Below are 18,270 nucleotides of genomic sequence, written 5' to 3' on the forward strand. Positions count from 1 at the left end.
TCCCCCCCCCAGAAAAAAAGCACTGGCTGTAAATGCTCTGCCGGGAACAAATCTGAGGACAGCTGCCTAGAGGCTATTAGTGTGTGCACATTAGTGAGTTGCTGTACATGTGTGCTTTTGTCAATAATGACTTAAGCATTAGACATGTGCCTTCCTAGGCTGGGCGTGCCTAGGTCAAGGGATACATCAAAACAACGAAAGAACAAAAATAAAAATTTAGAATTAGTAATAATTCCAAAGGTCAAACTGAGATAATTCTGACACGCATACCAGTTTCACTTTATAAAACCAGGGAGTCTTTGACTCCTCCAAATATAGTCCAGTCCTTCCCCTACACATGCTATTGGGTGTGCATACAGCCTTCCTGAAAATTCAGCTCTCCATGAACAGAAAGGCTAGTGATGATGGACAGGGAAGTGTGGGAAGGTAGGGAAGAGGTGAGTCCCAGATCTGCCCTTGGGGAGAAGCTTGGGTAAATCAAAGGAGGAATTTGAGCACTATGCCGCAATTGTCAGTTTTATTCTGTCAGTACATGTCTGTTTATTAAACAGCTGAGTGAGCTACTGTAGAGCCAAACCAGATGATACACAAGTGACCCACTCCTGGATACAGGTAGGTAGCCTTGTTGGTCTGCCGTAGTCGAAACAAAATAAAAAAATTCCTTCCAGTAGCACTTTAGAGACCAACTAAGTTTGTTATTGGTATGAGCTTTTGTGTGCATACACACTTCTTCAAATATACCCTCTCACTATATATAAGGGCCTGGTGACTTTTGTTTCAGTGTATCTGAAGATGTGTATATGCACACGAAAGCTCACACCAATCAATGTGCTCAGCCACAAATGGCTTTTATTGAAGCACCAAATGATTTATGCGACGTCCTGCTCCAAGTCTTCCACTGCACATTATTCCCGCCGCAGCTTCAGATTTGCGCCACTTTCTTCATGCGAAGGTGTATCCCTTTGTGGGAACGCAAGACAATCTGAGGGGTGGGGATAGGCGCAGGATGAGTCGGGTCAGGCGAAAGCTCGAACCGAAGCAGAGTCAGGGCCAGAGCCACTTTCATCTCGTTCATGGCAAACTGCTGCCCAATGCAGTTCCTGGAAGGACAAAGAGAGCGGGTTACAACAGAGAACCTCAGCTTGCGGAGACTCCATGCTAAACCTGAACCTTCCTGCAAATGCCCTTGACCCAAGGCTGGAGAACCTCCCTGGACTGTTTGATGTGGCCCATGACCTCCCCTGCAGCAGCTGACCCCCTAGTCCTTTCCCCCCTAGGTCCTGTACTGAAGGGGGGCAGGGGATTTTCAGGGTGTGGGAGCTGGAGAGGGAAGGAATAGCCAGCCTTTCCCCCACCTGCTTCCCTCCCCTGAAAATTGTCCCGGATAACAATTAGACATGGGGCAGGGGCGGAATTCCACTGATGTCAATGGAAGCTTCTTTCTAACTATTCTATGGGTAGATGATAGGGAGGCTGCTGGGAAAGGGGAGAGATAAAGAGAGGAGAGGAGGATGAATAGCAAGGAAAAGAGAGAAAAGCTGGGTGTGCACACACATCCAAACAGGTGCATGTGTAAATACAGGTGGGTGGGGATAATTGCTGGGGGATGCTTGTGTGTGCAAATGGAAGGATGCTGTGAGCATGGCAGAAGGGGGAGCAGCTCTACCCCCCCCACACACACACACACTTTTGGCGTCATTTCCACCTTAGGTCAGGGGTGGGGAACTTCAGGATCTGGCCACACCTACTGCATCCTATGCACCTGCCCCCCCCCCAATCACTGGCATGCAATTCTCATCAGATTATCCATAATGGACTCTGGTCCCCAGGCAGAGGGAGGATGTCGTCCCCCCCTACTGTAGGTGGGAATATATGTGCAGAGAGCATTGGGGGATAAGCCCAAATTAAAGCTCTTGTTGGCCAAAGGCAGCAATGGGGGACCTCTTTTCCATGTGACTGTGCCCAAAGGAATTGTGAAGTAGTAGGGGGCAGTGCAGAGATTCAGGACAAAGTGCTGGGCCCTGCAGCCCAGGCAGGGGATTGGGGGGCGTGGGGCATGATGCGAGAGAGCAAGTGGTAGGGGCAAACTGATAGTAAGCCACCTTCCCCTTCATTTCCCCAGAAACGACTCTGGGCCACAAGCAAGGCGGAAACTGGGGAGGAAGAAAGGAGCAACCCAGATGCCAAAAACCTTCTTTTTTAAAAAGTGGGCAGCAGTGGCAGGGAGAGAGGAGAGGAGCACCTGGGGCAAAAGAAAGTAGACTAGTGGAATGGCCAAAGTAGCAGGGGAGGGGTGGAAGTAGCAAGCATGCCCTGCACCTGGATGCCACCTTACCCAGGACTCCTGCATGATTCCCCTCACCTCCCCCATAGATGGAAGATACTAACGCCGACCTCTCTGCAAGATTGGAGCTACCCGAAAGTGACTTTGTTGATATCCCCCATGCTAAAAATGCATTTTAAATTCATCTTCACTATGCCAAGCTTACAGAGTCTTCAGAGTTTAGCTTTTCCACTACGATTTAATATCTTAAACACTGCTCTAGTTTACATCTATATTATATAAACGTCACCGTTGCCCAGCAGAGAAAGGCAGGAAGGCATGAGAGTTTCTGTTGGATACATTCTCAGGAGAAAACCTCAGAGGATCAAACACCTAAAATGAAAGCATTCATTATTTAAAAAGAGAAACAAACCCCAAACATCAGTTTGACATTTTAAAAGCCATAGAATGTTAATCAGCCCAACATCTGGTGGAAGAGAAACGTTTTTATTTGGTGCCTAAAAATATGCAATGAAGGCACCAGGGAAGTCTCCCTGGGGAGAGCATTCCACAAGCCAGGAGCCACTGCAGAAAAGGCCTGTTCTCTTGTTGCCACCCACTGAACCCCTCGTGGAGAAGGCAGTCAGAGAAGGGCCTCAGGTGATGATCACAAGGACTGGGGTGGTTCTTATGCAGAGAGGTGGTCCTTAAGGTATTGTAGCTTTGAGCCATTTAAGGCTTTATTGCTCAAAACCAGTACTTTGAATTGGGTCTGAAAACTAATTGGCAGCCAGTGCAATCAGGCCAGGAATGGTGTGCTCAAACCAGATTGCCCTGGTGAGCAACCTGGCTGCTTAATTCTGCACCAGCTGAAGTTTCTGAACTGTCTTCAAAGGCAACCCTAAGTATAGCTCATGACAGTAATCTAACCTAGAGGTTACCAGAAGATAGACAACAGAAGTTAGGCTATCCCTATCCGGATAAGGGTGCAGCTGGACTACCAGTCAAAGCTGATGGAAGGCACTCCACACCATCTTGGCTGTGAGTCTTAGGGGATCTGCTCCCTGCCTTGCAGGCCTCTTTCACCTGGCCTAGGAGGACGGGGACTGGACTGACTGCAGCTACAAAACTGAGGCTGCTGAGGATGCCAGAGACATTTTGGCTGCAAGGCTTGAGGGACTGTTTGTGTGGGTTTGTTGTTGTTCTTGTTGTTTTGTATTAGGGAGGGGAGATGTATTTGGAAGCAGAGGAGCTGTGGAGAGAAATGGGAAGCAATCACAGGGGTTCAGGGTAGGGGGGATATGGTGTGGGAGGTGGGGCAGGCCAGGTAAGGGGCACAGGTGACGATGCCATGTGTCAGCCCCTCCTCCAATATGGGGAATTGCAGTCAGTCTGCAGCTGGTATTGCTGAATACCGGGTCATCTTGGAGCAAGACCTCCCTCATCCATGAACTGATTGTGAATAAGGAGGACCTTTGCTGCATTAAAAGCTTGTTTTTGCAGAGTGAATAGTATTTAGCAATGACTTCACACTAGCAAACTGAAAGAGCATTGTTGCCTTAAAGTGAAATAGCTAGAATACCAAAGTACCATACCTCAGGATCCTTCCATACGCTGGGATTCTTGTGGATGAGATGAATGCTTATCGCAACCCAAGTTCCTGGGAAGCAATCAACATGGAAAAAATGTCAAGTTGTGTTACAAGACCCTGGGTTATCTGTTTGTTGAGGGAGTAACCATAGTGTTAAAGTGGGTTTGAGGCAGCAAAGCTTCAGATTTAAAGTCATGAATATTGTAATGACCATTTTGAATTCACCTAGGAGAAGTGATTCATTGCTAAAGCGCTCTTGCTATAATCTATAACTCACTTTTACAATGGAAGACAATGTGGGTCACATCTATAAAGACAAATTCTGGCTATGTGAGCGGAACAAAATGAAGCAAACCTTCAGGTAAAGTCCGTCCATCAAAGAATGTGATAGGTTTGCTGAGCTCTCGGGACACTCCTGGCACTGGAGGGTAAAGGCGGAGGCTCTCTTTAATGCATAGGGTACAGTAGGTCATCTTGCCAAGGTCATCCCTGAGGAAAAAGAAAGGCAAGTCAATAAAACAGGTGAAAGTTCATCCCCAGCAGCCCAGCTCTGTTCCTCAGGCAGACCAGTCCTATCTTCTCACTGTGCCAGGAGCTGTTATGCTGGTGCCACCATAATGTTGTTGAGAGTCCTGCGCTCCCTCAGCAGATGGAGCACAGTAACTGCAGGAGAACCAAACGCTAATGCAATGCCACCAACACAATGTGGGCAAAGGGTGGGGCCGACCGGAAGAAAGAGATTTGTAGCATTATTATCAATTTATGATAGGGTGGAAGGTTCACAGACTATGAAGGACCTGCTCACAAATTTATTGACAGCTGCATGAATTACTATAGCTAGGAAGTGGAAGGGGCAAGCAGAATATAACATGGAAGAATGGTATAAAGAGGTGTGGATTATAGCTATTAATGATAAATTAACATGTGCCATTAAGGTAAGACGGGGATCTAAGGAGATATGGAGGGGGGTTGTAGAATTTGTACTGTTAAAATGGAGAGGGATCAAACCATTGCAAGAAGTGTTGAAATTTTGGGAGGCTGGATAGTTACGATGGAATGGTCTTGGTGGTGGAGTGCACATATTCTTATTTATTTATGATTATTACTTTGTCAAAATAAAAAATAAATAAAAGGGGGGAAGAAAGGGATTTGTTTCTTTGCCTCTCCCTTTGCCCCTCTCTCACACAAATTACAGGCAGCAATGACAAAGCAATGGAGACTGGTGGGGATGATCAGGAGGCAATGCTTCTGGAGCCCTACTCACTTTGGGGTTAAGGATCAGCCAACTACTGAGGAAAACTCTGGCCAGAGCCTTGAGACGGGCTGGGCAGTCTCTCCTGCAAGCTCAGTGCTATCCCCCCACTGTACCCCTGCTTTGCTTGGCACATCCTTGGGAAAATGGGTGTGTTCTCCTAAATTCCCTGTATTGTGGAGAACTGTCCAATAAAAATGCGCACTCACCAGTGGATGGTGTCACGTTCCCCCAGAATGGCCTTGATCTCCTCCCTGCATTTCTGCTGATGTTCCGGATTTGTTGCAAGGCAATACAGCAGCCAGGAGATCCCACTGGCTGTGGTATCGTGGCCTTCAAACATGAAAGTGTCCACCTCAGCACGCAGATCTTCGTCAGATAGCCCACTACCATCTTCATCCTAAAGACAGATAAATGTCACCTGGGGTTCATTCAGGGATCCATTGTTTCTGACCCTTTGCACAATGCATCTGCAAAACTGCATGATTTGCAGCATTCATTTTCACAGAATGTGGGTTTTCTTGGCACAGAATGAAGAAGTAGCAGCATTCTGCCGTGCCAAAAGGCAGGATAAATATGATGTCACCATTTGTTCTTTGAAGACAAAAAGAAGTCAGTACAGATGTTGAAACACTGGTGCAATATTTTCCTTCAATCGTATTTTGTTCCTTCCCCTCTCCAAAAAGAAAGAGTTGCGCACTGCTTTCTCCATCATATGAAACTTCCAAACATTCCAAGGAAAGCTCTGGGAGATTTAATTAGTGAAGCTTCGCCTCAAGTATGCAAAATTATGAACGATGGTTGCAAGATCCTACATTCAAGTTAAAAAGTGTCACCAGTATTACAAGTCACTTGGAAATCACAGCTATATTTGGTGCAACAGATTCAAATATTGAAATGACTATGCCCCCCCCGCCCACTACTCACTTTGGCAAAGAGAAGGATGTCGAGAAAATCAAGGTGCCGCTTTTTCTGGATCTTCTGGAGTTCTTCTTCATCCCTCAGAGATTTCTTTCTCTCTTTGATTATCTTATCTGTGTCGGAAAATGAATACTATAACAGCTCATCAGAAATTACTAGCTCACTGATCAGATTCGTTAAAATGACTATGTTTAGTCCCTTACACATTTCTGGATAAGTGAATGTTTGCCATAGAATCATAGAACTGTAGAGTTGGAAGGAATCCTTAGGATCATCTAGTCCAACCCCCTGCAATGCAGGAATATGAAGCTGTCCCACCCAGAGACTGAACCTTCAACCTTGGTGTTATCAGCACCATGCTAGTGTATTTTAATGTGCATGAACCACTAATATTCTTTTTTAAGACTCCATCTCTTGCATACTTCATCAAGTATGTTCACATCTACTATATTCATTTGGAGCAAGGACTCTTATACCACATTCGGGGTTTCCCACAAAGACTTATGGGAACTGAAGCTTGTTAGAATTCTTGCTGAGAATTGTTAGGAGGCCCCCACTTCCACTTGAGGCGCCACGGAAGATGGCTGACAATACCATCTCTCCAGCTCCCACAAGGTAATTAGAGGCTGAGATGGGAGTAATCAGCCTCTCAAATTCTTCCCGGTGTAAGGGAAGATGCAGTCTCATCTGCGGATGCCCAATAAACCACCCCCAAGTTTGTAAAGAAGGAGGGGGTGGGGGCACTGGATGGAAGGCCCCCGAGGGAGTTCGGATCTCCTGGATGCTGTCCCCGCGAGCGCACTAAGTTCCATTTCTTAAGATGAAAAATTGGATTTAAGTTTTGGACATGCTTCGAGTGAGGAGGTGAAAATTAATCTGCCAATTAAGCCAGCCACTGAGGTGCCAAGAGAGATGGAGAGGAAGAAAGAATAACATCTAAGAATAACATCTAAGTCGGTATGTTGGAACGGAAGGGAAAAGGGGGGGGGGTAAAGCTTTTTTTACTATGATTTATTACAATTCCTGACAACACCCCCCCCCCCAGAAGAACCATTTACATTATTTACAGCAAGTGAGATGGGAAAATATAAACTGTGTGGAAATAACAATACTATATAATTAAATCTTTTGTTTTTTGAAATGCTTGGAAGAAGATAAAAAACCCTCCAAATATTGATATTAGAAAGAAGCAGGATCTCGTTAGCCGCTGGAGACACTTCAAAAAACTTTGGAAAGACTGAGCTGCAGAGATAAATAGTCATAGGGGGAGGTGAGCTCTTAATTTGTTATTATATCTGCACTTCAAGTCCAATTTGGCAACTCTCCTCTGGAAAGGCTAATGTTTGATGCAACCGGTCTGGGAAAATTAATGAGCAAATGCCTAGATTTGATTTCATCGGAACTGAGAGAAGATGGAATGACTTTTGGACTGATTCGGCATAAACACCAGCGTGTGAGGAGATACTGCAACAATAGGCTTACAAGCTGCAACAATAGGAGAGTCAAGCATACAAAATTCACACAGAAGCACATCATTGCTTACTTCAACTCGCCTTCAACTCAGAGGCCATGAAAGAAAAAAGGTTAACAACAGGAAGATTTAAAGGAACTATTGGAAACTCAAGGCAGTAGAGATATAAGATGATCAGAGCCCCCACCCCAAACTTGAAGCATAGGAAGTCCCCCCAAAAAATTATAATTTGGCAGAATATTTGGACTATATGATATGTATTTGTATAATTTGGAATATTTAATGTGATTTGATTGGATTGTTAAAACGGAAAAATTAATAAAAATTGTTTTTTTAAAGAGAGAGAGAGAGAGAGAGAGAGAGAGAGAGAGAGAGAGAGAGAGAGAATAGTTAGGAGGCCCTTAATAAACTATAGTTCCCATGAGCCTTCGGGGGAATCCCCATCTGATAAAGTGATATACGAGTGCTTTAAATGGATGATGTGGGTGTGACATAGGCTTTTATTTCATGACAATTTTAATGTTTTGCATGCTAAACTCTGGAGGATTCCCATGACCTTCACACAAGAAAGAGCTGTATAGGGAAACAGGAGGACTATAAGCAACATATGGCAATCAAAGCTAATCACTATCTTCAAGCTAGTGGCCTCATTCACACAACCTTTTAAAATAACGCGAACCCCCTCAGAACAGATTTAGGGAGACATGCAGGGGAAAGTGAGGGAAAGTCCTATTGTGCGAGCATCTTTTTTTGCACTGACCGGATGGTTCCTTAGCCACTGCATTGGATACAAGCTTAAATGTGTATGGCCGCTTCTCTATTCTCTGGGTCAGTAGCAGCCTGGCATTGCTTGAATCGACTTCTAAAATCTAAGGCAGAAAAAGAAAGAATGATTCAGGGAAATTACCTGTATGATGATGGGCAACCTGGCAAGCCTTCCGAAACCGATATCCTTCGGGGGTAAACCAGTAAATCAAATCACTCTGACCCAGGATTGTATGCAGTCTGGCGTACACTAAGCAACACAGATCCATGACAGCTTGGACGTAGGAATTCTCCCTGAAAGTCAAATGATGAAATCCTGGTTTGGATGCCAAATCTTACCAATGAACATTGTTCTTACAGTATAGTTTTAAGACATTAAATTAACTCTGTGCCACCAAATCAGCTCTGTGGCACCAAATCGTACAACAAAGCACATGAATAGGTGAATATTTCAAAATGTGAAAAGGGTGTGAGAAAGCTCTGGCTTTTCAGTTGCTAATACTGCTGTTCCCTCTTATAAATACTATATTAAAAGTTCAATTTTATTTTATTTTTGAGAAGGAAAGGTTACTACACTAATATAAACAACATTTTCTCAATGACATAATGTTTATGCATAATAAGAAAAATCTGGTTATTTTTGTAAGCTACTGGAGTTTTCATCTAATTACATAAGCAATCAGCGCTGAATCAGATCATAAGAGAATCCCAAACATTTGTGCAAATAGCACTGAATGTTATGTTGTTGCCACATGTGGTAGTTTAAGAGGGCATCAACTGTGTATTTCAGAGTAGTGAACTATGGTGTGGAATGCAGAAAGTAAATTCAGGAGAGCCAGATGGATCTTTTAAAATTACCGCTCAGTACATTCCTAGTCTGTGAGAGGAGCCTTTTGTCTCAGAGCTAAAAGACATTAATACTACTAACCTGTCCATTTGGCAGTTGCTGTTATAACTGAAGGCGCATTTCATGATGCTGTCAAGAGTCATCAAGCTCACGTGTTCAAAGAGCTCCACTGATTTACCTTGTGCGATCAGCTGTTCCCATTTATCCTAAGACAAGAGATGAGAAATGGTTCATAACTAATCTTACCGCTGATGTTCTCAGAGTGCAAAACCAAATCTAGTTTTTTTAGACCATGGGAAAAGCACATTGCGCAAAGCAGAAAAGAGGGGTGTCTTTGCGAGATCTCCCTATACTGGTTGGTGGGCCTAACTCTGAAAGAGCCTAACATCCAAAGGACTTGGAAAGATTTCCTGAATATTTCTCGTAGAGTAAGGCACATAGAGTCTAGTCCTTATGGGGGATTTTTAAGTAGGAAAATATTAGCATGAAGACAGGTAAGTTCCAAATAATGGAGCTCTCCCTTTTGCGTGTCTGGAGCCTGTCTACTGCGTTTTCTCTTTGTACTCTGGGTCTCAGCAATTTCTCTTCCAGCTTTTGAGAATCCTTCATTCCCAGCTCTGGGGCAACTATGTCTCAATGAAGAATAGACTTTGGGCACATCCAACTTTACTGCGACTTTATCAAGTGGCAGAAGAATCAGAACTCTCCTTTTTCTGACTCCCGACACACAGATTTGAAGCAAACTTTTCTTGAGCTTTGATTGTTAGCAACCTGTCTGATATGCTTTATGGCCTAAGACAAATGGCCCCTTATTCATGGCTCCCATATAGGCTGCAGCCCCTTGATAAAATAACCAGACAATGTTTTAAACTTGTCTCTTGGTGGCTTTCATTGCTCCTTGTTCCTTTTCTATGTTGCTGTTTTTGAAAGCCACCTTGAACTGCAGAAGATATTTTAAATAAATATAAATGGTATGGAAAAATACCTGGTGCATCCTTCACCAGCCTGGTGTACCCCAGATGTTTTGGACCAAACTCCCAGCAGCCCCAGCTAGCTCAGCGACTGGGGCTAATGGGAGCTGCAGCCTGGAGGGCACCAGGTTGGCACAGACTGATCTGGTGTATAAAACAGGTGTAATCCAGCTCATTACATTAGAATTCTACCAATCCTGCTGCCCACTAACAACAACTTTCTCAGCATCTGTCCCAAGACTTTGGCATTGTTTCCTAAGGGAGGCCCAACTGTCTTCTTCCCTACTGATTTTTTAGTGGAGGGTAAACACTTTTTAGTATTATTTTTTTAAAAAAGCATTGGGAAAAGTCTTTCCTCCTCCCAGGAGGGGAGGGGTTGTGAGCGGGAGACAATTCCCGCGTCATGCAGGGGGCGCTCCACCCCCTGCTTCAACTCCAGGGCTGGCGCCATGCCCCTCCCCGGTTGGGCACCCAATAGGGAAGCTCGGCGGGGGCGGGGCTTGCTGCTCAAACGCAGCCGCGCCAGCCATCCCCACCATTGCACACACATTTTCTTTGAGTCACCCACCCTCCACTCCCTTTAGATTAGCTGTTCCTGAGACTTTGCTATGGACCTCTGGTTGGTCGCCCTGTTTAACCAGGGGGCCTGGTAGGAGTTTTTTCCAATTGGCTAAATTGGCCCGGCCTCTTGGTTTTTTTCGCCTACCTCGTAGCAACCGTCACAACTTTCGTGGTATTTGGCGGTTAGGCATTGGAATGTGTTGTTGGTGTTTTGGGGGGCAAGGTGTGGCCATCGCCTTCCCCGACAATTTTGGGTATTCCGCTAAAGGAATCCGGCGGTCGTGGATCCTGTCCGATGTCCGTGTGGCGGGGGGCCATGGCATGACCCTCGGTGACATCAGGAAGAGAGCCTATAGTTGGATTAGCATCAACAGGCTTCCCCTACTGGTGGTTAACCCCTCCTCAGACTCACCCCTCTACGAGTGGGTGGAGTCTAATGTTCCGTGGTCCAATGCCTAAGCCAATACCTTCTCACATGCTGTAATCAATAAAGTTGTGGCCTTTACCTTACCCATTAACCTTACATTCTGTGTCCACGTGTCTTTATTCCCCAAGCGGGAATCGGGTCCTCGAATCACAATATAGAATTAACAGAATGCTAGTACAAATCAAGTCAGCCTCACAAACAGTGGAAGTATTGCTTTGCACTTACAGCAACAGTAGACGGCAAGCAACATTTTATGGCATGAATTTAGGGTGCATGGAGGGGAGAAGAGGAAGTTAGAGAGGAAGCTAGCTTAGATCAGACAGGGAGAGAAACACAAGTAAGCTTTAACACACTAAGATAGAGTACCGCTCCACCTACTGTTGGAGCAGACTAACAACTCCTTCAGTAGCCAATACACGGATCTAACTATGCATTGTTGCTTCACTCCACCGTATAGTACTATCTCATTTTTATATTTCAACTCTTGGTTAAATATTAATTGAAATGATTTTAACAAAGCAGCATCAGCAACAACAACATGTTCCAACAAAGCCAAGTAGTTACCGCAACAGGACTTACCAACATTGTTTTTGTAGACTCTGCTATCAGCGTCACATAGGGTTTCAAAATGGAATAATGGAAACCTGGAGTGAGAAGCTTTCGATGCTGTGCCCACTTTGGCCCATGCAGGACGAGCAAGCCTTTCCCTATAGGAAAACATACATTTTCTTTCAATTGAGCATCTACAAACATAAGAGTCTTGGTATATCAAACAGAACAATCTTCTCTAGCCATCAGAATTCAGCTACAATTGTTCTCTTTCTCTCTCTGTTTATTTCCTCCAAGTAGATAAATAGGTACCGCTATAGCAGGAAAGCAAACAGCATTTCCGTGTGTTCTGGCTTCTGTTATAGTGTTCCGTTGCACCAAAAGCAGTTTAGTCATGCTGGCCACATGACCCGGAAAGCTGCCTGCAGACAAGCGCCGGCTCCCTTGGCCTGAAAGCGAGATGAGCGCCACACCCCATAGTTGAATTTGACTGGAATTAACCGTCCAGAGGTCGATTACTTTTTTTTACATTTCTATTGTAGCCAATATATTGTACTGTATAGTTAAAGCCATGGTTTTCCCAGTAGTGATGTATGGAAGTGAGAGCTGGACCATAAAGAAGGCTGATCACCGAAGAATTGATGCTTTTGAATTATGGTGCTGGAGGAGACTCTTGAGAGTCCCATGGACTGCAAGAAGATCAAACGCATCCATTCTTAAGGAAATCAGCCCTGAGTGCTCACTGGAAGGACAGATCCTGAAGCTGAGACTCCAATACTTTGGCCACCTCATGAGAAGAGAAGACTCCTGGAAAAGACCCTGATGTTGGGAAAGATGGAGGGCAGAAGGAGAAGGGGACGACAGAGGACGAGATGGTTGGACAGTGTTCTCGAAGCCACAAACATGAGTCTGACCAAACTGTGGGAGGCAGTGGAAGATAGGAGTGCCTGGTGTGCTCTGGTCCATGGGGTCACGAAGAGTCGGACACGACTAAACGACTAAACAACAACAAATTGTAGCCAAATGGCAAAAAATAGACACATTTTGTCACAATCTGCCCTAAGGTTCTTGATTTTGTAGTATCAATCAGGCCTTTTCAATTTCATGTTTGCATTTATGGCTTACTTGCTGTCTGTGTGGTTTGAGTGAACTTGTTATAATAATAATAATAATAATAATAATAATAATAATAATAATAATAATAAAAAATTTTATTTATATCCCGCCCTCCCCAGCCGAAGCCGGGCTCAGGGCGGCTAACAACAGTCAAATAGTCAAACAGTCAAATTCTAAAAACATTCTAAAAACATTTCATTATAAAAATTAATTAAAATCAAATTGTTGGCAACCGATTAGGCAAAATTCTGTGCAGGTTGCCAGAGGAGGGAGTCAGGCTGCGCCCTGACCAAAGGCCTGGTGGAACAACTCTGTCTTGCAGGCCCTGCGGAAAGATGTCAGGTCCCGCAGGGCCCTAGTCTCTTGTGACAGAGCATTCCACCAGATTGGAGCCGCCGCCGAGAAGGCCCTGGCTCTAGTTGAGGCCAGCCTAACCTCTCTGAGGCCTGGGACCTTGAGGATGTTGTTATTTGCAGACCGTAGGTTTCTCTGTGGGGCATACCAGGAGAGGCGGTCCCGTAGGTACGAGGGTCCTAGGCCGTATAGGGCTTTAAAGGTTAAAACCAGCACCTTAAACCTGTTGTGAAATTTCTATACTTGCTCCTTGCTCTACAGGTCTCTCTCTCTCCCTCTTTCTTTCTTTCTTTCTTTCTTTCTTTCCTTTCTCTCTCTTACTCTTTTCCACCTGTAGCAGCTCTGTAAAAATAGGTGGCGGTTCATGTTTGAGCTGAGATTCATGTTTCAAACACAGCAAGTTGCCTTAAGCATGCATGCCACCTGATGCCTAAGTGCTCAAAGGTGACACTGCATTACACAATAGTTTACTCCCCACCCTCTTCTTGAAAATAAGTATGGGGATTGATGTGGAATTCAAACCTGTAAGGTAGAATTGTGCTGTGGCCGTGTGTATAAAATGTCATTCCAATATCTAAAGTTAAATGTAGCTAAAGTATTGCAGACAAACAGGGTGGTATCCCACATTCCAATTCTGCTAGTGCAAGAGGCTTCTGCTTGTGTGAAGGAACTTTCCCCTCCTCTCCTCTGCAGCTTCCCACACACTTTCAAAACCAGATCTGGTGGTTGGAGACCCCGAGGAAAGATTTTGAGGGCACATGAGGGCTGCAGGGAGGAGGAGAGGATGGTGAAGTCCCACTGCATGAAGAGAAATCTGCTCACAAAACAGTGCATTTCCCCCTGTCTACAATTTTATTAGTTCATAACACTTTGTAGATTTTACTTCTAGTTTTCAGAAATCACACCTAAATAGCCCAGCTAGTATCTGGATCCAATTCACTATCCTATTGGATTCTATTTTTTTTATTTAAATATCTTCCAAAATAAATGTCATGGGCAGTATACTTAAGAGGAAAATTTTAAAAAACAAAACCCAAAACATTTAAAATCTAGATGTGGAACGCCCACACCGACAGTCCCAGAATGTACACCTTTTTAATTCCTAGAGAACCTATGCTATTTACAGTATTTACAGCCTGTTATGAACTTACATTAATTCTTCTTCATAATAAAGGCCTCAAATATACATACCTATCCATGGAGTTATGTTCCGATAGGCCAAGCTGTCCTTTGGTTCTGTAAAGGGCAAGAGAGAAAGTGAAGAAGAGCAAAGAAGACAAAACTCAGTACTAACTCATAGCACTCATAGCATTTACTAATGTAGCGAACCAGTTCCCACATGATTCAGGATGATGGTACATGTGAAAGAATCACACAGGATATTGCATGTCCATCTAGATAGGAACACAGGCAAATCTTTTGCAATTCTAATTGAATAAGCTAGCAACTAAATGCTGTTGTGCATTATTGCGTTGATTTAAATGCCTGCTGGAAACAGCCAATCCTCCTAGCCTACCTTTATCCAGGGATGTAGCCGGGGGGGGGGAGTAAATAAGTAAAAATAACAAACTGACCAATTGTGTCACAGATAACTTGGTTCTGCCCCCCCCAAGGCTGCCCCCCATAAAATAAATCCTGACTACGACCATGCCCCCTTCATTGAGAAGTCCTACAAGGGTCTCCTGCTTTGTGTGTGTGGCTTACCAAAAGCCAGATAAAGCAACCACCAGCTCCCCAACTCCTGATGTTCCATTCCATTCCTTTGGGGAAACCTGGTTTTTCTGCTGCATAGGTCAGATTTACTTACGGGCAACGTGGGACACCATGCAAATCTGGTGGATAATATAGCATCTGTGACTTCCCTTTTCCCCACTGTGGATAACTGGAACTTATCATTGGCATCTGCAACTTGTATCAGAATAACTAGGAGGTCAACAATGCACATGTACCCCAATCAACCAGATATCAATGCCTTTTTTTTTTTACCTGCTCTTGCGAGTAACGGTTTTGCATAATCAGGGTGTGTGATATTTACACAGGCAGAGAAGTTTCCAAACCACAAAGGAAAGGCAAATGGATACAGAAGGCTCCAGCTTTCTACCTTCTGGAAAACCTTGGAAACAGGTAAGAGCTGCAACAAATTAAGAGAGCAAAGAAGGAGGCGAAGGTGGAATATTTTCCTGAAGGGATCAGAACAAACATTCAATCTAAATTATGCTTGAGAGTGATAGAACTAGGATCCAGCACAATACAGGAGAAGGAATAAACCTGGAATGTTTAACTATAAAACTAAACTATAAAATAAAATTTCAATTAAAATGCCTGCTGAAATAAAAAAAATATGTAATCACTAGGTTGGTAAAGAAAAAGCATTTTATATGTGATGGAGATTGTGTAACTGCACAAGGGGAACATGAACATGGAAATAATGCCTGGAAGAATAAACAGAACAAAACTGAACAGAAAAGATATACGTAAACCACAGCAAGACCCATGGACTTAATTCTCCAGGCTATTTCCTGAACACAGAAAAACTGGATTGGCCTATATTTTGACATTGCTAAATTCGGCATCTGGCACCCAGAAATGAGAAGGGGGTCCAGGAATTAGAAGGGGAGACCAGGCACACCACAAACTTTAACAATATATTGTCTCTGGTCTGCTTCATCTGAGCAGAACTTTATCCCAATCGCTGATCAGAGAAGTGTGGGAAGACAAACTCCATGCCGCAAAATGTGGCTGTGGCTGTTAATGTAAATGGCTCAAGGGGTGGTATTAAACTAAGCCTTAATCAAAGTAGACTCACTGAAATTTATCAAACTAACTTAATCATCAACATTCATTTCAATGGGTCTAGTCTGAGTAGAACTCACTTGAATGCCACCTAAGGTTCATAAACATGCAAGGTGACATTGGTCAATCTAGATAAACAAGTCATTGTGTTTTCAGGTCACCAGGTAGGATCAAAGGTCTGCTGCCTTTCTTATTCAGGTTCGGCTTCATACTTCAGAAATTTACAATGTAACCTTTTCCTCCAGGCTGAGTTGCTACCAATCCGAGCTCCATGGGCCAGTGGTCTGACTCCATATAAAGGCATCTTCCTTGTTCTAATTGCTTCTGTTAACTTAATAACAATAACAATTTATTATTTATACCCACGCATCTGGGTGGCTCCCAAGAGAATAATAATAATAATAATAATAATAATAATAATAAATAAAAAGTGATAAAACATCAAAAATTAAAAACTTCCCTAAACAGGGCTGCATTCAGATGTCTTCTAAAAGTCAGATAGTTGTTTAATCAAAGCACATACCGGTAAATAATGCGTGTTTTTATTTATTAATAAATGATACAATCCATTAATAATAATGTCTCTTAATAGTTGTGAATTTTACTCAGCTGCAAGCAACACCTCTTTGGATCGGGGATGGGGAAACTTTTTCAGCCCTTTTTCAGCCACATTTCCTTGTGGGCAAAGTTTCCACCAAGGAGGGGGAATGGGCACAGTAATGAATGTACCGTAGTAGGCTAGTTTTTACGTGCACTCACACGCCCCTGGGACGAGTGGCCCTGGGTGGAGGATTCAGAAGGGTGTATCAGGTTCTCCGGATGATGCTGGACCCGTCCCTCACCCCCACCCCACCTCGCGATGTTTTGTGCGCTGCGGCGGCGTCCGGATTTGAAGCTGCTTTTCTCCCATGCACAATAAGTCTCCTCTCTTTTCGCCTACCTCAGAGATGTTCCCATACAGCCAGTGGGTGGGGGGGCCCGGGAAACAGCTCAAAACCTTCAGTAGCTCCTGCCTCCGGCGATGCAACTGGATGACTTTGACCAGCACGCACGTTAGGCAAAAGACAATCGCCAAGTGCCAAATCCGCCACAGATCCATTGCAACAGCAGCAAGTGGGCTTCAGAGCAGGACGCGGCCTCGATCAATGTGCCTCCCACGGACAGACGAAGGCGGCGCTTCCTGCATATTATGGATGACCTCGGGGCAAAGTGTCTGCAATCGCGCAGTTGCCCAACATACCGGGTCGCCGTCAGAAAGGAAGAAGCAACCGAGGCCTCTGGGAACCTGGGCGATCGGAGAGATAGGAGCAGCTTTCTGCGGCGGGGGCGCGGGGCTGTGTCTGCAGGGAAAGGGTTAAAAAGCGTTGCAATTGCTACTGCCGCCGCTGCCAGGCGTAAAGCTCCTGAGGCAGACTGCAGCCTCCGTGGTTGCATTAAAACTAACCCAAAAAACCCACGTCACTTATATCGTTGCCGCTGTCCTCGGTCATGAAAGTATTCAACCAGAATTAAATATAAGATGATCCAAAGGTCCGCCCATTCCAGCATCCTGTTTCGCAAAAACGGCCGGCTGGGATTTAGATACACGCTTCATATGATCCTGGAGGCAGTATACAGCTATCAGTGATCAGCAGCCCTGGATAGACTCTATGAATTTGCCTAATCCCCGTTTAAAACTGTCTAAGTGAGTAGCCATCGGCACCACATCTTGTGGCAGCAAGATAATATAATGATGATGATGCAGTATTTAACAGCCAAAATATGGGAGAAGAATGATGAACAGGTGATGTAGATGCAAATGATACCCAAATGATACACCTGCACCTCCAGGATAGAATCATCAATGAGATGGCATTGAGTTGCATCATCGTCAATGCTTGGCCAATGACAGCCAAAGAGGGAAACACAAATAAGGAACTGGTTTAGTTTTCTTTTCTTCTTACATATTTTGGCTATTACTGGCATAGATTCCCAAACAAAATGCTGGACCCCACAGTTTACTGTCAACTTGCAGAAGACAATCTTCAAAACGTATGGTAGCAGCTGACAGCATGGTGAGGTGGTGGCACTCACCTAAACATCTGACAGCTGAGTTGCCACTGTTTACTAGGCAGGAAAGGGAGAGGTGGCTGCGAATCTGGTGGTCTTGCTGGTGTGTTTGCATTGACCTCCCTGCTGCTTCATCCTCTCCTCCTCAGATAAGCAGCAGTGACTCAACAGCCAGGAGATCAGATGAGTGATGCCACCCCACCACACTGATGTGTGGGTAAATAATTTGTGATAGCCCAAAAATTATTTTCAGTTGCTTACCAGCAGTTTCTGATTCTGGTCTGCATATTCTGGTTATTGGCACAAGGGCATCATGCTTGATAATGTTCTACCCTCAAAC

General features: G+C 44.4%; 1 protein-coding gene across 1 annotated transcript; it reads right to left on the minus strand.

The window, feature by feature from the left end:
• Window positions 1–498: 498 nt before the first annotated feature.
• LOC114599042 (cytochrome P450 4B1-like) lies at window positions 499–17,237 on the minus strand. Its single transcript, XM_028733571.2, has 12 exons — window positions 16,822–17,237; window positions 15,075–15,219; window positions 14,280–14,324; window positions 11,649–11,776; window positions 9,192–9,316; window positions 8,406–8,557; window positions 6,034–6,140; window positions 5,316–5,506; window positions 4,210–4,343; window positions 3,859–3,923; window positions 2,574–2,656; window positions 499–1,100 (listed from the first exon to the last, which is right to left on the minus strand). Exons 1-12 carry the CDS (start codon window positions 16,978–16,980, stop codon window positions 923–925), a joined length of 1,512 nt encoding a protein of 503 aa, XP_028589404.2. The 5' UTR covers window positions 16,981–17,237; the 3' UTR covers window positions 499–922.
• Window positions 17,238–18,270: the final 1,033 nt, after the last annotated feature.

Source organism: Podarcis muralis, chromosome 5 (genome assembly GCF_964188315.1).
Source record: "Podarcis muralis chromosome 5, rPodMur119.hap1.1, whole genome shotgun sequence".
In the NCBI taxonomy this organism is placed as follows: Eukaryota; Metazoa; Chordata; class Lepidosauria; order Squamata; family Lacertidae; genus Podarcis; species Podarcis muralis.